We start from the raw sequence: 16,814 nt of genomic DNA, 5'->3' as shown, positions 1-16,814 counted from the left end.
CTCCTCCCTCTGCAAACACACTTGTTTCTTTTCAGAGCCTAGAGGAAGGAGACTTCCGAAGGGCTTGTCCACCTGCCCCCGGGGATGAGATGCTGGGTTGTCCCTCCTCCTTCCGTGGGTCCACACTGCCTCTCCATCTCCAGGGAGCTCTTCCTTAAAATCGCTGTTGCTGACCACGTCTTCAGAGCAACTGGACAGCAGGTAGACAAGGAGCCCAGAAACCCTGGGTCTAGGCAATATGTGGGTAGCACACCCTCCTTCCATGGCTGTCTGAGGCTAGACTGATTAGCTGTGCAGCCTTGGCTCACTGTGACGTAAACGGCCCTGAGACCCCATCAGGCAGGCCCTTTCCCCTTTCTTGGCTGTGGGCTGCTTGGGTCAGACCAGCAGAGGTGCAGTAGCAGGAGTCTGTGCCCAGCCCCTGACTTACATCACCTCACCCTCCCTGCAAGGAAGGCAGTGCTCTCACTCCCACTTGATAACTGGGGAAACTGAGGCACAGGAAGGCTGACTGCCTTTCCAGTGACACACTCCTAGTAAGCAGCATAGCTTACTGGGCATTTTGGTCCCCCACTCCCTTGCTAAAGTCTTTCCCAGCTCTGAGAGCTTCAGATTCCCAAAGCCAAGAATGTACTCGCTGGGCTGCGTGGGACAGGCAGCTCATTTATAATGGAATCTGGCCTGTAAAAGTTTAACGAGGAGCGTGTCTGATAAGATGGCCTGGTCTTTGATCTTTGCTGAATGCCAGTCTCTCGCAGAAGAGGACCTGCCTGGTTCTGGGCTTTGGAGAGAGCCGCGGTGGTCAGCTGAGAGCAGGAAGGGCCGGGGAGTGGAGCTGGCCGAGGCGGTGTGCAGTGGGGAGGGGCTGTGGCAGGATCCGGATGACCTTTTTGGTTCCTCCACTGTCCCTCGGGGCCCCCGCAGTCAGATGTTTCCTCTTCACACCCCCAGGATGTAGACAGAACAGGGCTGAGACCGGGGTTCACATCTTGCCTGTGCTGCTTGTGCTCTTTACATCTTTGGGCTTGCTTAGCCCCACAGCCTCGGTGCCCCCACCTCTAAAATGAGGACATGATGGTTCCCGGTGTGAAACTGTTGTGAGGACTCGATGGGTGTCTGTAACACATGTGGAACCACACCTGGGACATACGGAGTGGAGGACGGTCCCCTGCCCTCATCACTCCCCTGCTGACATTGGAAGGAAACCCATATTTCCCTGCAGACACCCTACAGGGTGCTGGGCCAGTGGTGTCCCATTCAGTCCTCCCAACATCCTGTAAAGTGGAGGATTTTCTCCTTGATTCATAGAGGAGAGAACTGGGGGTTCCCAGAATTTAAAAGCTTCCCAAGACTGCCCAGCTTGGGAGATCTCACCAAGCCTGAGCTCTTTCCTATGCCATGATTGTCCTCAGAGAGGAAAGAGAGTCTCACCATGGTTCCCAGGGCTACAGTGTGTTGTCTCTGTCTGCAGACATGGAAACAGACAAGTAATCAACTCAAAGGAATTAATCACTAACAGTAAAATTTCAGGCATTGGTGGGGTGGATTGGCCTTTGAGGTGGGGAGTCCTCTTAGGCTGCACGTGTTCAGATTGTCCACTCAGTGGAAGCTGACGCCACTGCCAGATGTATTCATTTGTTCAGCCTAACTCACTGTTGCTGGATTTATTGTATCCCAGGTGCTATCACCTGAGGCCACTCCTGCCAGCCCAAGTCAACATGTGTGGAGAGGAAGTGTGAGCAGTGTCCTGTCCCTGAGACACTGCTTTAAAAGCTCAGAAATTGCTGCTGCCCTCAGGCCTCTGTGACTGCAGTGTAGATGGCATGTCTGGTGCCCACCCAGAAGTGTGCGGGACACGCCAGGAGCCCCAGCCCTCCATCCTCTCCTTCCAGGGCCGCACTTCCGAATGTACACTTGACTTTGCTGTCCAAACAAAGTAGCAAGAGTTCAGAGTTGCTTAACTCAGTGGGGAGCGTTCCTAGTGCCCATTCCTCTGAGGACACTCACCCAGTGGCCATGTGTGCCAGCCTCATGTATTGGGGATACAGGCCCAAGGAGGCAGTCTTTTTTTTAATAGAATGTTTATTTGTATAAATGTATGGGGTGCAAGTCCAGTTTTGTGATTTGCATAGGTTTGTAGTGGTGACGTCGGGGCTTTCAGGGTATCCGTCGCCTGAATAAGGGTGCATTGCACCCACTGGTTTCTCATCCTCCATGCCCCTTCCATCTCCAGGAGGCACAGTCTGGCTCCCTGCACAGACCCCATGCATGATCTGGTTGGGGAGAGGGCAGAAATTGGGCAAAGAGAGGGTGGTATGCTGGAAGAGGGGAATGGGGAGCCCAGAGCACCAGGAATACAGGAACGGAAAACATTTATCCGCAGGGAGGCAAAGATGCCTGCCTCCCCCATGTCCCAGCCCTTCCCCAACCCTGCCCACCAGGGCCCCACCGCCTTCTTAGGGTTGCCTGCTCCAAGGAGAGAAATCTTTTCAAAGCACGCACTCATGAAGGCTTGGTGAAAATCAGCAGCACGCCCACCTCTAAGAAGAGATGTATCTGAGCTACCCAGGATTCTTCAGCTAGTTTTGACAGGCATCCAGGAAAGGAAATTCCACACATCACTCTGGCAGGTTGGGCCAGTGTTTAAGAATCTCACTGTGGAGGAGTTTCCCTCCAGCACGCCGGCCACCCAGGCCCTTTCTCATCACTGAAAACCAGGCCCTTAGCGAAGTATAGTGAAAGCTCTCTCCCTAACGAAGGCCTCACCCTCACTCCCAAGACTGCCATCTTATTCTCTTATTTCCTTATTCCTACCCATGCTTTAAACTCTTGACTTTCTGGAAGATCCTGTTCAGCAGCACTCAGCCAAGGGCAGCTTCTGTTACAGACAAAGACCCCATGTACCCCAGAGGGTAACCAGTGCCACAGTTTACCTGGAGGGGGCCTAAGCAGGACCGATTCCCCCAGGGCATCGTCCCCATCCCCGGACCCAGCCACATTCCTGGTCCCACTGGATGCTTGAAGCAAACCCAAGGCTTCCTCCAGGCCCTGCACCTCACTCCTCCCCTCCCCACCCTGCTCCACCAAAGCCTTCCCTTTGCTAGGAAAAAAGTCTCCCTGATAATCCCCCTCTTATCTTTTACGCTTTTGGGTTTTCTGTTTGCAAAAGCTGATAACCTTCTTATTCTTCTGCCCCCCTCCCGGGGGGGGGGGCATGGAACTGATAAAGGGTGGGCGAATCAATTAACCATTGTGGACCATGAGGCTAGATTGTGACCAAGTCATCTGTATTGCCTCCTTTGTAGGCGTAATTTTATAACTTAATTTCCCTACCAAAACATCAGTGTTTACTTAGTAAGAAATCTGCTCTTTGTGAACCAAAAACAGTGATTTCTTTATTACGGCTCTGCATAGGGGGTGACAGCGGAAAGCTGGCCGGGTCTGGTGTGGTGTCCGTATGGGAACAGGGGTGAGTGCAGGTCGAATGTATGGGATGTGTAAACAGATGTGTGTCTGTTGCAGATGGGGCTGGGGCTGGCCTGAAGGGACCCTGGATGGCACATAGATGTTGCGGCCAAGAGGGCCCATGGAGGGATCATGTAGACAACCACTGAGCCCCAGACACTTTCCAGCATTCACACACGTTCACCACCAGCACCAGCCCAGCAGCCATCCTGCTCCCAGAATCCTCATCCACTCAGCCAAGTTAAACCAGAGACTACTTCTACCCAGCCATCCTTTAAAAACAAAATAGTCTTACTAAATACCGAAAATATGCAAAAGAACAACAAAAGCGGCCAGGTACAGTGGCTAACACAGGAAATCCCAACACTTCGGGAGGCCGAGGCAGGTGGATCACCTGAGGTCAGGAGTTCGAGACCCCGACATGGCAAAACCCTGTCTCTGCTAATAATGCAAAAATCAGCTGGGCGTGGTAGCACATGCCTGTAATCCCAGCTACTGGGGAGGCTGAGGCAGGAGAATCACATGAGCCCGAAAGGCGAGGTTGCAGTGAGCCATGATCGCGCCATTGCACTCCAACCTGGGCAACAAGAGTAAAACTGCGTCTCAAAAAAAATAACAACAAAAGCATGCTTAAGCTATCTGAGTAATTATGACATACATGCCGTCATCCCCTGCCCACACTAAGGACTGGAGACATGCCAGCACCTTTGAGACCCCGTGTCCTCCCCTTTCTCCTGCCTCATGTCCTCCCCACTCCATCATTCTTTGGGATTTGGAGTTTATCACCCGTTACATCTATGTCAGTTTTACCTTGTGTCTGACTCCCCTAACAATATATTAATTCATTTCGCTTTGTCATTCTTTATATATATAAATGGAATCACTGCAGAGATATTTTTCCAGAACTTGCCTTCTCACTCTCTGTTGTTCCGAAGATTCTCCTGCTAATGTGTGGGGCTCTTTATTCACTCATTTTGGCTGCTCTGAAGCAGTCTGTGTTGACTGGCATTGGGGATGTGTCTATGGTTTTGCTAATTTGAACATGACTGCAGAAACACTTTTATACCATCCTCTGGGCCCCAAGGGCGGAGCTATTTAAAGTAAATGCCTGTCTGGGAATGGAAATGCTGAGTCACAGGGGATTCACGTTGTAACCCTCCTAGATACTGCCAGACTTCGCCCGCTGGTTTTGCCAACACTCACTCTCACCAGCAGTTTGAGAGCTGGCCTTACCCCGTATCCTCGTGATATCCTTGCCCGTCGCTTTGGAGGTGATGGCCTCTACATTTTAATTTTTGCCAAAATGGCACTTTTCTGTGATTCTAATTTTCTGCTTTCCCTTATTACTAATGAAGCGGAGTGTTCTTTCTCATGCCTATTGGCTACTGATGTTTCCTTCTTGGGAAATGTCTATATCCCATTTGGAAATCGGCCCATTTATCAATGGACAAATTTGGCTATTTTGGCCATTTATCTGTGAGGTCGCCTTTTTCCCATTGTTTGAATAAGCGTTTTGCACACCGAGGTGACTCACTCCAGTTAGCAGTGTGTGTTGTGAATATCCTCTCCCAGTTCGTGCCTGGCCTCTTCACTCCCTTGATGGCATGATTTGGATGAAGAGAAGTTCATTGTAAGGTAGCTCAGGTAGGTTACCAACCTTTCTACTACCGTTTTCCCTGCATGTTCTCCTTCCACTCCAGTGTCCGGTCAGACCTTCAGCCTCTGGACTATACCAGCTATTCCCCAATACAACATGCCCTTGTTCAGCTGTTCTCCCATCTCAGAACACCAGGCCTCTGCTACTCACCACCTCCATTCCATTCTCCTGCAAGAGTCTGGGCACAGTTCAGATGCCACCTCCTGCAAAAAGCCCTCTCAGATTGCACCAACAGAGTGGGTGAATTCTTTTCCTCCCACCCTCTTCCTGCTCCAGCACCTCGTGGACTGCTTGCAGGCTACAGTCAGTGTCCATCCTCTCTCTGTGACGCCAGAGGCCCTGGCACGGTGATTTGGCCAAAGCACCAATGTGAACTATGCGATTGAGGGCCCGTGATTTCCTGAGCTCGTGGCTGGTCTTGGGAGTGCCTTCCCAGCAGCAGCACCCTGACTGTCTTACCATCGCCATGGCTTCATGGGCACTCAAGTGGTCTGCTGAGATCTGTGCACGTGTGGATTCACAGTAGACCTTGGGAATGTGGGGTGCAACACTTGTCAGTCAGGTTTGCAACCACCTGCTCCCTCACTACCTGGGTGCATGCAGGACCCTGGACCAGTCTGCCTGTGACCCCAGCTCCCCACCGTCGGTGGCATCAGAGGCCCACGCTCGGTGAACATTGGCTGATCTGGGGGAGTGATGTGTGGACACGGACACAGATCTGCAATGGTCTGGACACTGTGGCCTCAGCTCCCATGTGCAGAGCCTCTCCATGCGGACAGACTGCCACCAGACACACAGGAGAGTACAGCTTAACAAAAGACATGGACTGCGCTTCAGTTGGAGGAAGGGACAGTTCTCCATTGTTTTCCAAAAGAATTTGCCGTATGGCTCTTAAAAAATGCAAATCCCCTTAGTACATTTTGGAAAGAACTTGATTTCTAGAACTTTCTAAACAAATGTATGGAAAACATGGTAAGCACTCTTGCTAGCATACAGTTTCACCTACAAAACAAAACACCAAAACCCAAACCAACAAACAAAAACCCTGGGGAGGAGACTGAATTCCATCCAGAGGAGTGTTCTGGAGCTCTGTTTCTAGAGTTGGGGGTGGCAGGGGCTGGCCTTGCTCTACAGGGAAGCCCTGGGAGGGCAGACACATGCACGCCCTGCCCTGGCACTACGAAGTCTCAGTTTTGGCCAGGCACAGTGGCTCACACCTGTAATCCCAGCGCTTTGGGAGGCCAAGGCAAGCGGATCACCTGAGGTCAGGAGTGCGAGACCAGCCCGGCTAACATGGTGAAACCCATCTCTACTAAAAGTACAAAAAATTAGCCAGGCATAATGGTGTGCACGTGTAATCCCAGCTACTCAGGAGGCTGAGGCAGGAGAATTGCTTGAGTCGAGGAAGCGGAGGTTACAGTGAGCCGAGATCGCACCATCGCACTCCAGTCTGGGCAACAGAGCAAGAATCCATCTCAAAAAAAAAAAAAAAAAAAGTCCCAGATTGGGGAGGAAGAGATGCAAGGCGGAGCTGTGGGGACTCCAGCTTCCTTTCCAGCAGATCAGTGGGCCTAGAGGATACCTGCCCGTCATTTGTGAGAAAGTGGGCACCTGGCCCTGAGCAGCTTGGCAATGACAAAAAGGTCCTAGCTTCCCCACTCTGGAGCTCTGTGGACCCCACCCATGGCCCTGTGATCCTGGTGGGTGGTAGGCATATTGGCCCAAAGGCAGGGCTGGTGTACGCACGCAAGCCAGCCGTTCCTGGGGCAGGAGGAAATGGCGTGTTGGGGCTGTGTGCTGGGTGGATTCTGGCTATGGGGAGTCAGTGACCGTGAAATCCAGGCGGCGGGTGGGAAAGCCTGCTCCAAAGCCCTGTGCACACGGGGGTAGGAACTCCGGGCTCAGACACCTTCCTCTACCATGGGCACCCCAGCATGAGAGTTCCCCTTCCCTGCCAGCCTGCCTCAAAGGGAGCAGCTACTGGAACCTGGGTTATTCTGACCAATAATATGGGAGCCCTGCTAAGACCTTAGTCTCAGAAGAACGGTGGCAATAATGATGATGTCTGCCGCCTCCCTAGGGCCGACTCCAGGCCAATTCAACACGCTTTCCATGATGAGTTCGTTTCCTGGGGCTGCTAGAACAGGATACCACAAACTCAGTGGCTTCAAACAATGCAAATGTGTTCTCTCACAGCTTTGGAGATCAGAAATCCAAAATCAGCATCACTGGACCAAGATCCAGGTGTCACCAGGGCTGTGTGCCCTTAGAGGTCCCTGGGGGGAGACTGTCCTTGCCTCTCCCGTCTTCTGGTACTGCCAGCATTCCTTGGCCGATGGCCCCATCCCTGTAGTCTCTGCCTTTCTGTCGCGTGGCCGTCTCATCTCCTGTGTCTCAGATCTTACTCTGCTGTCTTAAAAGGACTCCGTGATGGGATGTAGGGCCCACCTGGGTGACCCATAATGTCCTCATCTCCAAATCCTTGCCTTACTCATATCTGCCAAGTCCCTTTTCCCAGTAAGTTCTTGTTCACAGGTTCCAGGGGTAGAACGTGGACATAGCTCTGGGAGATCTCACGAGCCCTCCACCACATGCCTTTCCTCTGGTCCTCACAACAGATTTGTAAGATTAGTATTATAACTGTTCAGAGAGGGCACATATGTGCTCCCAGCCACACAACCAGGAGTAAGCTGAGCTGAGCTGGGACTCCGGTCTTGTGCTGCAGTGTCTGTGCTCTTCCATGGACATGCTCCCTGTCATTCATTCATTCATTCATTCAGCAGACACGTATTTGAGCATGAACAGGAGACAGGGCTCATGTAAGCTCGCAGCTGATGACATCTGGTCATCAGCTGAGATGGACATGTTCAGAGTCAGGGGAAGGAGCCATCTAACACAGAAGCACCACACAAGGAGCCTGACCTTGCCCTTGACCTGGGGCTAGGGGGGCACCTTGGGTGAGGGGTCCCGGAGCTGGAACCTCTGGGAGGAGAACAGGGGTTAACTGGGGAAAGGGATGCAGAGGGGAAGGGCAAGACTGGAGTCGCAGACTTCACAGGGCAAAGCTATGAGAGGCAAGCATGGCCTGTGCCAAGGACCAGAGAGTGGTGTACAGAGGGGAGAGGCAGGCCCTAGCCACATGGGATTGTGGCCCCTCCCCTGCTGCCACTGAGGTTGTAAGTCACCCTGAGAAAGAGGCCAGTGATAAGGTTTCTAGGCTCATACCTCCAAGTGACTGGGCCTCTCTTTTTCTTCATCAGCAACAGCCCTTAGACCAATCTGGGGGCACCTGGGTCCCTGTGTTTCCATCTGCTGCTGCCACTGGCCTCACCGTGGCCATGCCACTGGTGCTTTGGGACTCAGCAGTGCTGTCTGTTAAGTGGGGCACAAAGGGCCTGTTCCTGCCCGTCTGGCCCCACTGGCTGGCACAGATCTCAGAGCAAAGCCACCTCTGGCATGTCAAGGGTGGGCTCCTCTGCTGGCCCTGGCCCCGAGTGGGACAGCCCGCCCTGATGGCTGGTGCTGAGTCTGGATGAGTCAGCAAGCCCTCAGCCTTGCATTGTTCAGCTTCCCCAAGCAGGCCCGGTGACTGGGGCGTGGGGGCCCCAATCCCTGCACTTCCTTCCCTTTCTCTCACTCCTTAAGGAACACGCCGGTTCCTGCCCCTGCACCTTGTTTCAGGCGGTGCTCAGGCCAGACGCCCTCCCTTCTCCTCCCCTACCCTCAAAGCCTTACTCATTTCTCAGGCAGAAGCTACACGCCCTCCAGGTACACACCCTGCCATTCTCGCTCCCAGGGACAGCACCCACTCCGAGGGTCTGGCATGCTAGCTTAGGCCCAGCCAGCTGGGTGCTGAGTTGTGCATGGCTGTTGCAGGGTGCTCATTGACTTGGCCTCTCCTCTTGCCTCCCACCAAAAATCTCATGGCAGCAGATGGGGAAGGGTCCTAAGATTTGATGCTGAAAGGTGTGGGCTGGGTCTACCCCACCCTCTGAGCTGCTTCCATTTGCTCATCTGCTAGATGAGAGGGGTGGGCACTAGTTGAGCACCTACTAAGTGCCTGGTGCTACACTGCACGCTTTCCATGCTTGGCTCATCCTATCTCACAGCTGCCCCACCTGCAGGCAAGGGATCCTGAGACTCAGGGCATGTAGCGCCAAGGTCACAACAGCACCCAAGCCATGATTCAGACCCAGATCTGTGACGTCAGAGTCCAGGCTCTGTCCACCAGTGGGGGTGGCCCCCTCAGCCTGTACTGCCCCAGAGCCAGCCTGGGGACAAGCTGAAGTTACATCTGCCAGGGGATATAACTTCTCGGGAACTGAGCCAGTGAGGGTGGAGCCAGCACAAGCCTGCATCTGGGTGGACCCTTAGAGATGTCAGTGTGCATGATCTGACTTCACAGAGGCAGAGAGGCTGGTCTTCTACTCCAGCTCCGCAGCTGTGGGCAAGTCACTGACTTCCTTGACCCTCAGCTCCCTGGTCTTTAAAATGGAGATCATGAAATTTGCCTTGCCGGCCTGCTGGATGTACTGCGCATAGTAGGTGTTCTGCAAATGCTGACGACTTTGTCAGCCACAGCTCTGAAGTTCTCTATCGTCTTCCCCGTTGGGCTCTCCCTGCAGGGCCTCCAGCAGCGCCATGCTTGCACCCTACCAGCCCAGCAACCCCTGCAGACAGAGAGAACCAAAGACTCCCGCCAAAGCTGCTATGTAGGGCACATGCCCATCTCTGATATGGAATATGTTGATCAGCTGGGCTCAGATCACGTGTCCCCTGCCCAGAGCAGCACAAAGGAAGTGGTTTCAATATAGACCCAGTCCAAAGCACTCTGTGGGCTGTGCCCTGACCCCCGTCAGGCATAACCTTCTCTCTCTCTCTCACACACACACACACACACACACACACACACACACACAGACACACACACACAGCTTCATGCTCCAGCCTTCCTTTGCACACCCTGGTTCCTTTGTTGGTAACATACTACGTCGTGACTCCTATTCATTCCTCAAGACACAGCCCTAAAGTCACCTTCTCTGAGAAGCCTTCCCGCACACTTCCAGACAGAATTAGAAAATCACTCCTCTGCTGGAGCCCTTATCATGCTGCCCTGAAATGACCTGATTCATGGGTCTGCCTCTTCCCCCTGGGCTCTGAGCTCCCTACAGGTCCCCAGGCACAGCCCTGTTGGGAGTGTGAACAAGTAAGAAGGAACAACTGGTCGGATCAGGCTCCGACGAGCTCAGAGCTGGACTGAGGGAGAAGACAATGTATAGGAGCAGTGTCTGAGCTGGGTGGCCTGCAGAAGGGCTGGCTCTGTCGCTGGTTGCTTGACCACGAGAGTGTGAGGTGTGCACATGCGTATCTGTGACGTAGGAGACTGTGGCCGTCTTTACATTGAGCTCATGCAGCGGCTCCGCCTCCCATCCTGAAGGCCGTCTCTGAGTCTCTGTCCAGCTGTCAGAATTCAAAGCCGGAATGGCCACGGCTCACACCAAGGCTGGGGCCGTGCAGTACAGCAGTGTGGAAGTGGAAGAAGAAAGGGAGGTGGAGGTTGCTGCTGGGGTCGGCCTGAAGTGGTGGCTCAGACTTCACCAGAAATCGCCTTTCCTGGTCAGGTCTCCATGGCTCGGTCATCTGTTCACCAGCGCTGGCATCACCCAGCATGATGGGACCCATGGCTGGGGCCTGGGATGTGGACAAGTGTGCAAGAAAGAGGGGCTCTGGGCCCTGAAAGACCCGCTTGTGGTTCGGCATGCTGCTGTGATTCAGGCTGCTGGGAAGCTCCCGCAGGCCCCGCCTGCCTGTGCGATGCTGGCAGTCCTGCCAGTTCTGGCCGTTCCTCTGGTTTTGCTTGGTCTGTCAGATGACCATCTCCAGGAACACACGTGCCCCTGGGTCCTTAGCGGTCATCCAACCCAGTGGGGCAGGGGGCTCCAGTTCCCTCCACAGAGTGGGACAGGATTGTGTGTGATGACCAGATAGGGGTGAGGTGCGGACTGGAGACAGAGGAGCTGAAACGGTGGGGAGAAAGCTTTCCTGGCCTCAGATGCTGCCCCTCCCTGATCCCACCCACACCCTGAGCCCTGCTCACCACCAACCAGTGTCATCAAGAACACCCACTTCTCTGTGCAGGGCGCAGGCAGGAGCTCCAGCCAGCCCCACCTGAGTTGGCTGTGGTTCTACCACCTGCTGTCCTAGCACCCTTGGCCGAGGGACCTAGTATATCTGGGGTTGTTCTCATCTGCAAGGTCGGCATAAAGTGCCTGTGTTGTGGATGTTTTATTTGAATTCAAAAGGGAAATACATGCATGTGCCCTGCAGATGGCTGGCACACAGTCAGCCCTGCCCTGGGGAGATGCTGTGATCTCACTGGTCCTGTGCAAAAGAGACATCTCGGGAGGCTTCCTGGAGGAAGTGTCTAGATAGTCATTCATGGCTCCCTTGGCCAATGGGCCTTTTGTCTCAGGTATTGTGTGCCCTGGGTTCCCAGGTCAGCAGGCCTGTTATATTCCAAGCTGGCTTGTTGCTGAGGAGGGAAGGGACGGGAGTTAATTCATGTAAACCCCCTACCAGCTGCCCAGCCCTGGTCTTTTCATACCACCCTGGTGAGGCACCAGAGAGAAGCAGCATTCTGGTTGAGGCCACACAGCTACGTAGGGAGGATTAGGGAGCTGGTGCCCCTCAAAGGGGCAGGCAGTGCCAAACGCAGTGTCCTGCCCCACCCCTCTGCATGCCTAGAGCATTTGCATCTGTCCCCATGGGGCAGCTCTGTGGCTCAGATCCCCCTCTTCTAGGCCCGGCACCGCAGCCTTCCCTGGCAGAGGGGAAGAGCGAGGGTTGCTCCGTGCCCTTTAGTGAGACCTGTTGTGGGGGCTGGGCTATCTCTCCACTGTCCCTGATAGAATCTGTTCTGGGATAGGACAGTGGCCTCTCCCAGCTTCCTGCCTGGTCACACCATAGGAACAGGGAGTCCTGGACAGAAGTGCTGTGATGGGGCACACGGCGCCTGGATGAGGGAGCCCCAGCCCAGGAGCGAGGCCCACTGGAGGGGGCTCCTGCTTGCCTATCACTGGCCACATGGCATAGAGAATGACTCTCCTGTCTGGACGCAGTGTGCTCGTGGTCAAGTGCAGTGGTTGGTGCAGTTTTTCCGTACCCACCTTCAGGGCACACAGCCAGTGCTGACTTCATGGGGCAGCCATGAGAAGATAGCCCAGCCACCCCTGCAGAGACCCCTGGACGTCCCTACAGAGCCCAGGGCCTGAGAAAGGAAGAGGCTGCCCCGGGCTCCACCTCGGCTCCTGATTCCCTTGGTGATGCCTGCGGTGGGAAGCGGTAGGTGGAGTCTACCTTCCCCAAACGGTGGCAACTGCGCTGTGGAGACGAAAGCCCAGCTCCTCCATGTGTGACACAGGCCCCACCTGCCGCCTCCAGGCCCAGCTGCCTCCATCGCAGCCCCAGACAGGGGTGTGCATGTGGCCATGACAACACCTTACTCCAGGCTTCTCAGGGGAGGCTCACCTGGCCGGTGGGATCTGGGTCACCTTGGACAGACCAGGCCTGTCGTGTGGCCTTACCATGTAGCTTGAAATTCCCACGTGATCACTGGCTGTTGCAGGGGGTGCCCAGCTGTGGTTGGCACACCCTACCGGGCAACCCTGGTGCCAGGGAGGCTGGCATTCCTGGGACCTGAGCAAGCCACCTAAGTCCACCGGCATCTGATCACAGGCTATTGTGACCTCAAACCAGGATGGCATCCTGCAGGCTCTGGGAACCTGCCCTGCCTGGAATGTCCAGGAGGACCGAGGAGTCAGGACAGGAGGCACTCAGCTGTTCCCCCAGCCTGTAGACACCCTGCATTTTGCTGAGCCACACTCAGCCTTCCAGAACTTGCATCCTTCAGCCTAGGTCTGCCCCCAGGAGCCATAGAGAGGTGACATTCTCCCAGAGCCTTCTCTTCACAACCTGCCCACCCTGTGGCAGGATGTGAGTGTCATCCGGCTGCAGTCATGACCTGCCCTTGTCCAGGGGTGTATTCAGTCTGGTTCTGCTTCTCCTCTCCCGGGCACGCATAGCAGCCCCTGCTTAACAGGTAGCAAAAGCTATCTGTTAAGCCCCCCACACTTCGTACAGTTCCCATAGAGAGGCACCCACCTCTACAGGCAGCCTCTGAGTGAGAACGTTTTGAGGTTGTGACTTCTGGCTTATTCCTTGAGCTTAGTGACTGACACACAGAACTGTGGCTGTCACTGATTCTGAAGGTATCTCTGAGCACTTGCATGGCGCCAGTTCCAGGCCAGGTGCTGCACGTGCAGAAGTGCCTCGGACATGCCCTGCTCCCAGGCAGAGCCCAGAAACCCGGCAGATGTACCTGTCAGCCTGAGCCCGGAACAGTGCACCCTGGGGGAACAGAGAGAAGGGATCTTGAGGCAGGAGAAGGGGCTTCAGGGAGGGTGCCACCTGCTTGGCTGACAGGGATGAGGAGTTGGCCACCACAGTATAGGGTGCAGGAAGGCATCTGAGGCCAAGGATTGGCATAGGCAAAAAGGCAGAAGCAGGTTCGTGGGATCTGCATGCCCAGGGCAGTCAGGTCTGCTGAAGCTAGGCAACCAGGCAGCGGAAGACTCTCTCCAGGCACGGCGCGGCGGCCTCCCAGGAGAAGTTTGTGAAACCCAGATGTGAGGACATCTGGATGTTACCTCTTTGGTATTATAACGTAAGCCCAGTTTTCATGCACTATTGAGTATGATCAGTAATTATCTCTGGTTTGCTCAGCCAGCAGACAAATCATTTCCTGTCTGAAATAACCAATGCCAGCAGTGGCCGTTCACGTCCAGCATCAATCCAGTGTGAAGGTTGTGAGGGCCTCCCGGGCACGTCCGGGTTAGCCCTCGAAGTGTGGTTCTAACCCTCTCATAGCAGTTCTCCTCCCATGACCGCCCGCTGTGTCTCTGGCACAGTTTTGGGGACTTTAATCCTCACCACAACACTATGAAACAGACACTATTATGATCCCCATTCCTCAAATGGGGAAACTAAGGCTTGGAGAAGTTACAGTATGATTCGGCTGGGATTCCAACCCAGGTTTGTCTGATTCTTTTTTTTTTTTTTTTTTTTTTTTTTTTTTTTCTGAGACAGACTCTTGCTCTATCACGCAGTCGCCCAGACTGGAGTGCAATGGCTCACTGCCACCTCCTCATCCCGGGTTCAAGCAATTCTCCTGCCTCAGCCTCCCAAAGTGCTGGGATCACAGGCGTGAGCCACCGCGCCTGGCCTGTCTGATTCTAAGACACTCTCTTTACTTTGCACAATGTCAAATTATGGGCTGAAGAATTAAAAATGAAATTTTGGTAAATGTGGTTGCTGGTGACTTAGCTGTGGTTTTGCAGCTGCTTCACTGTAAAGTCTGATTCATCTTTAACAAGTGAGTTTTGGAGTAGACTACCTCGAAATACACCTGCAGCTGCATAGAGGCTGCAGGTCAGCAGGCCTGCCATAAGGGCCGGAGGTCACACTGAGTGGATTCCATGGCTCTCGGTGGGCAGATTGGGGGACATTGGGTTGGGCCCTGGCCATCCCGGCCCAAGCCAGGGGCACCAAACCAAATGGATGCCTGGCTGTTGGGGCATCTCAGAAGGGCTGCTCTGTTAGCTTTAGGAGGAATTCTACAGAAGGAGAGTGAGGAGATATTCCAAGATTTTAGTTAGGGCTCACCGATTTCAAAACTCACATTGACTCCTGACCTTGAGGCTGGTCACACCAGCAACCAACCATCCAGGAATTCTGAAGCCAGAAATTCTCCACTTGTATGACATCTCTTGCTCCCTCTCTTTCTCACATACCTGTTAGGAATATGAGCTCCTTGAGCTTTACCTGTAGTATTAGTATTTTTATATTCTTTTTCATACAGGTTTCTAGCATGCAGGCCTGTGCCCAGCCCTGAATAGACACTGGGGAAGCCACAGTGCAGCTGGGACGTGTTGGTGGCCTGCTGTGCCTGTGCTCCAGCAAGTCCAGTTGCGGGTGCAAGGTCCATTCTCAGCGTGGGACTGGCGGGGGTGCGCATGTACCAGCATGGAGCTTTCGGTCTGCATTCACTGGCTAATGCTTGAGAGTTCAGACTCTAATTCACAGATGACCAAGGGATGTCGGTGGAGCAAGTAATAAGTGTAGGTTGTTCTGGAGACTCTTTCCAGGAGAGACAAGGACTGATCCATGTCAGTTTTGGGGTGTTGGTGGGGTTCTCTCTGTGTCCTCCTTCTTAGACGGCTGCCCATTATCTCTGCAGGCCCCCCACCCTGAGCGGCAGCCCTGTCATCTCTGACATCTCCTTGATCCGGCTTTCCCCACACCCGGCTGGCCCTGGGGACTCCCCCTTCAACGCCCCCCACCCATATGTGAACCCCCACATGGAGCACTACCTCCGTTCCGTGCACAGCAGCCCCACGCTCTCCATGATCTCTGCAGCCAGGGGCCTCAGCCCCGCTGACGGTGAGTAGGGTCTGGGGATGGGGGAGGGCAGCTAGGGCACTGGGGCAGGGTGCAGGCAGCTTCTCTCCCACTAATGCTGTCAGCTCTCCAGCCTTGGTCCCCTTCCACAATGACCGAGCTGGCATTCCTTCACACACTACCAGCGTTTTGGGTTTTATGCTCATTAAAGAGCCCTTGGTAAGCACCCTTTTGCATGCAAACCATATATGATTTACCATAATAATAACAGTAAGGGTCTATCCAGATAGGTCCTGGATTAGAACCACTGGTTGTAATTAACCAACATCTGCAGAAGCTGGTGTTAAGAAAGGGGACATTGTGTTGGGGTGTCTCGTGCAGGAGTGGGCTGGCTGCTCTCTGCGTCTCTGCTAGATCTGCCCCTTGTAGGTTAACATAGGAGGCCACCAAGTGGCAGCCCAGGCCCTGGGCTCCAGGGATGAAGCTGTGGCATTGTGTCTGTCAGTTCAGATGTCCGAGAGAGGAAATTGATTGGCCCAACTCAAAGATCAGATGGCCACCCTTGGTGTGACTAATTTCAGCCAGAAAAGGGCAGGGTCACATGGAACAAATATGTCTTTATATGCATAAAGCAGATCTAAAGTTTTAGACTTCTAACCCTCACCCGCCCCTCCGACAGGCAGACACATGCAAACACATATTCGTGACCCGGACATTTCGGGGCCAGTCCCACCCATGCCGTCTCCCTGGGAAGTGCATCTCCATTCTCAGCATGGCGTGGCCCCGTGCCGCCCCTGACAGCACTCTGCTAGCCACTTGTTGTTCCCATCCTTGAAAGTAACCAAGTTCATCTTCTCAGAATACACGAAGCTGAGACTTGACGCCTCAGGCTAGAGGACATTTGCAACTTGAACTTGAGAGCCCCATGGGCAGAGGCTCTGGGAAACGAGGTCCAGCATTATCCACTACCGTCATTCTCCCTCAGAGGAATGTATCCTCTTCCAACTGGTGGGCGTGACCGTGAGTTGAAGCAGAAGCCTGGCTCTGAGAATGTGCAAGCTGGAATTTCACAATGAAAGAGGCTTCCGCTTTTCAAATGTGCAGAAAGTCTCCCTGAAGCATTGACTCATCTTCCTGGCATGGAGGCTTGCACTTTGCCTGATTCTCACCAGAGAGAAACCAAGCAAGGCAAAGGGCCGTAGCCAGGGTGCTGTCAAATGGCTAGCCGGAATGTGGC

At 54.0% G+C, this 16,814-nt stretch overlaps 1 protein-coding gene across 1 annotated transcript in view; it reads left to right on the top strand.

The window, feature by feature from the left end:
- Positions 1 to 16,814, top strand: part of GLI2 (GLI family zinc finger 2) — a 255,617-nt gene that overhangs the window by 194,441 nt on the left and 44,362 nt on the right. Inside the window, exon 4 of the mRNA XM_017516078.2 lies at positions 15,417 to 15,619. Coding sequence (XP_017371567.1) covers positions 15,417 to 15,619 — 203 coding nt within the window. The remainder of the gene's footprint in view (positions 1 to 15,416; positions 15,620 to 16,814) is intronic.

Source organism: Cebus imitator, unplaced genomic scaffold, assembly GCF_001604975.1.
Source record: "Cebus imitator isolate Cc_AM_T3 unplaced genomic scaffold, Cebus_imitator-1.0 Scaffold572, whole genome shotgun sequence".
NCBI lineage: Eukaryota > Metazoa > Chordata > Mammalia > Primates > Cebidae > Cebus > Cebus imitator.
Note: the sequence above shows the minus strand (reverse complement) of the source record. Positions and strands in the feature narration are given on the sequence as shown.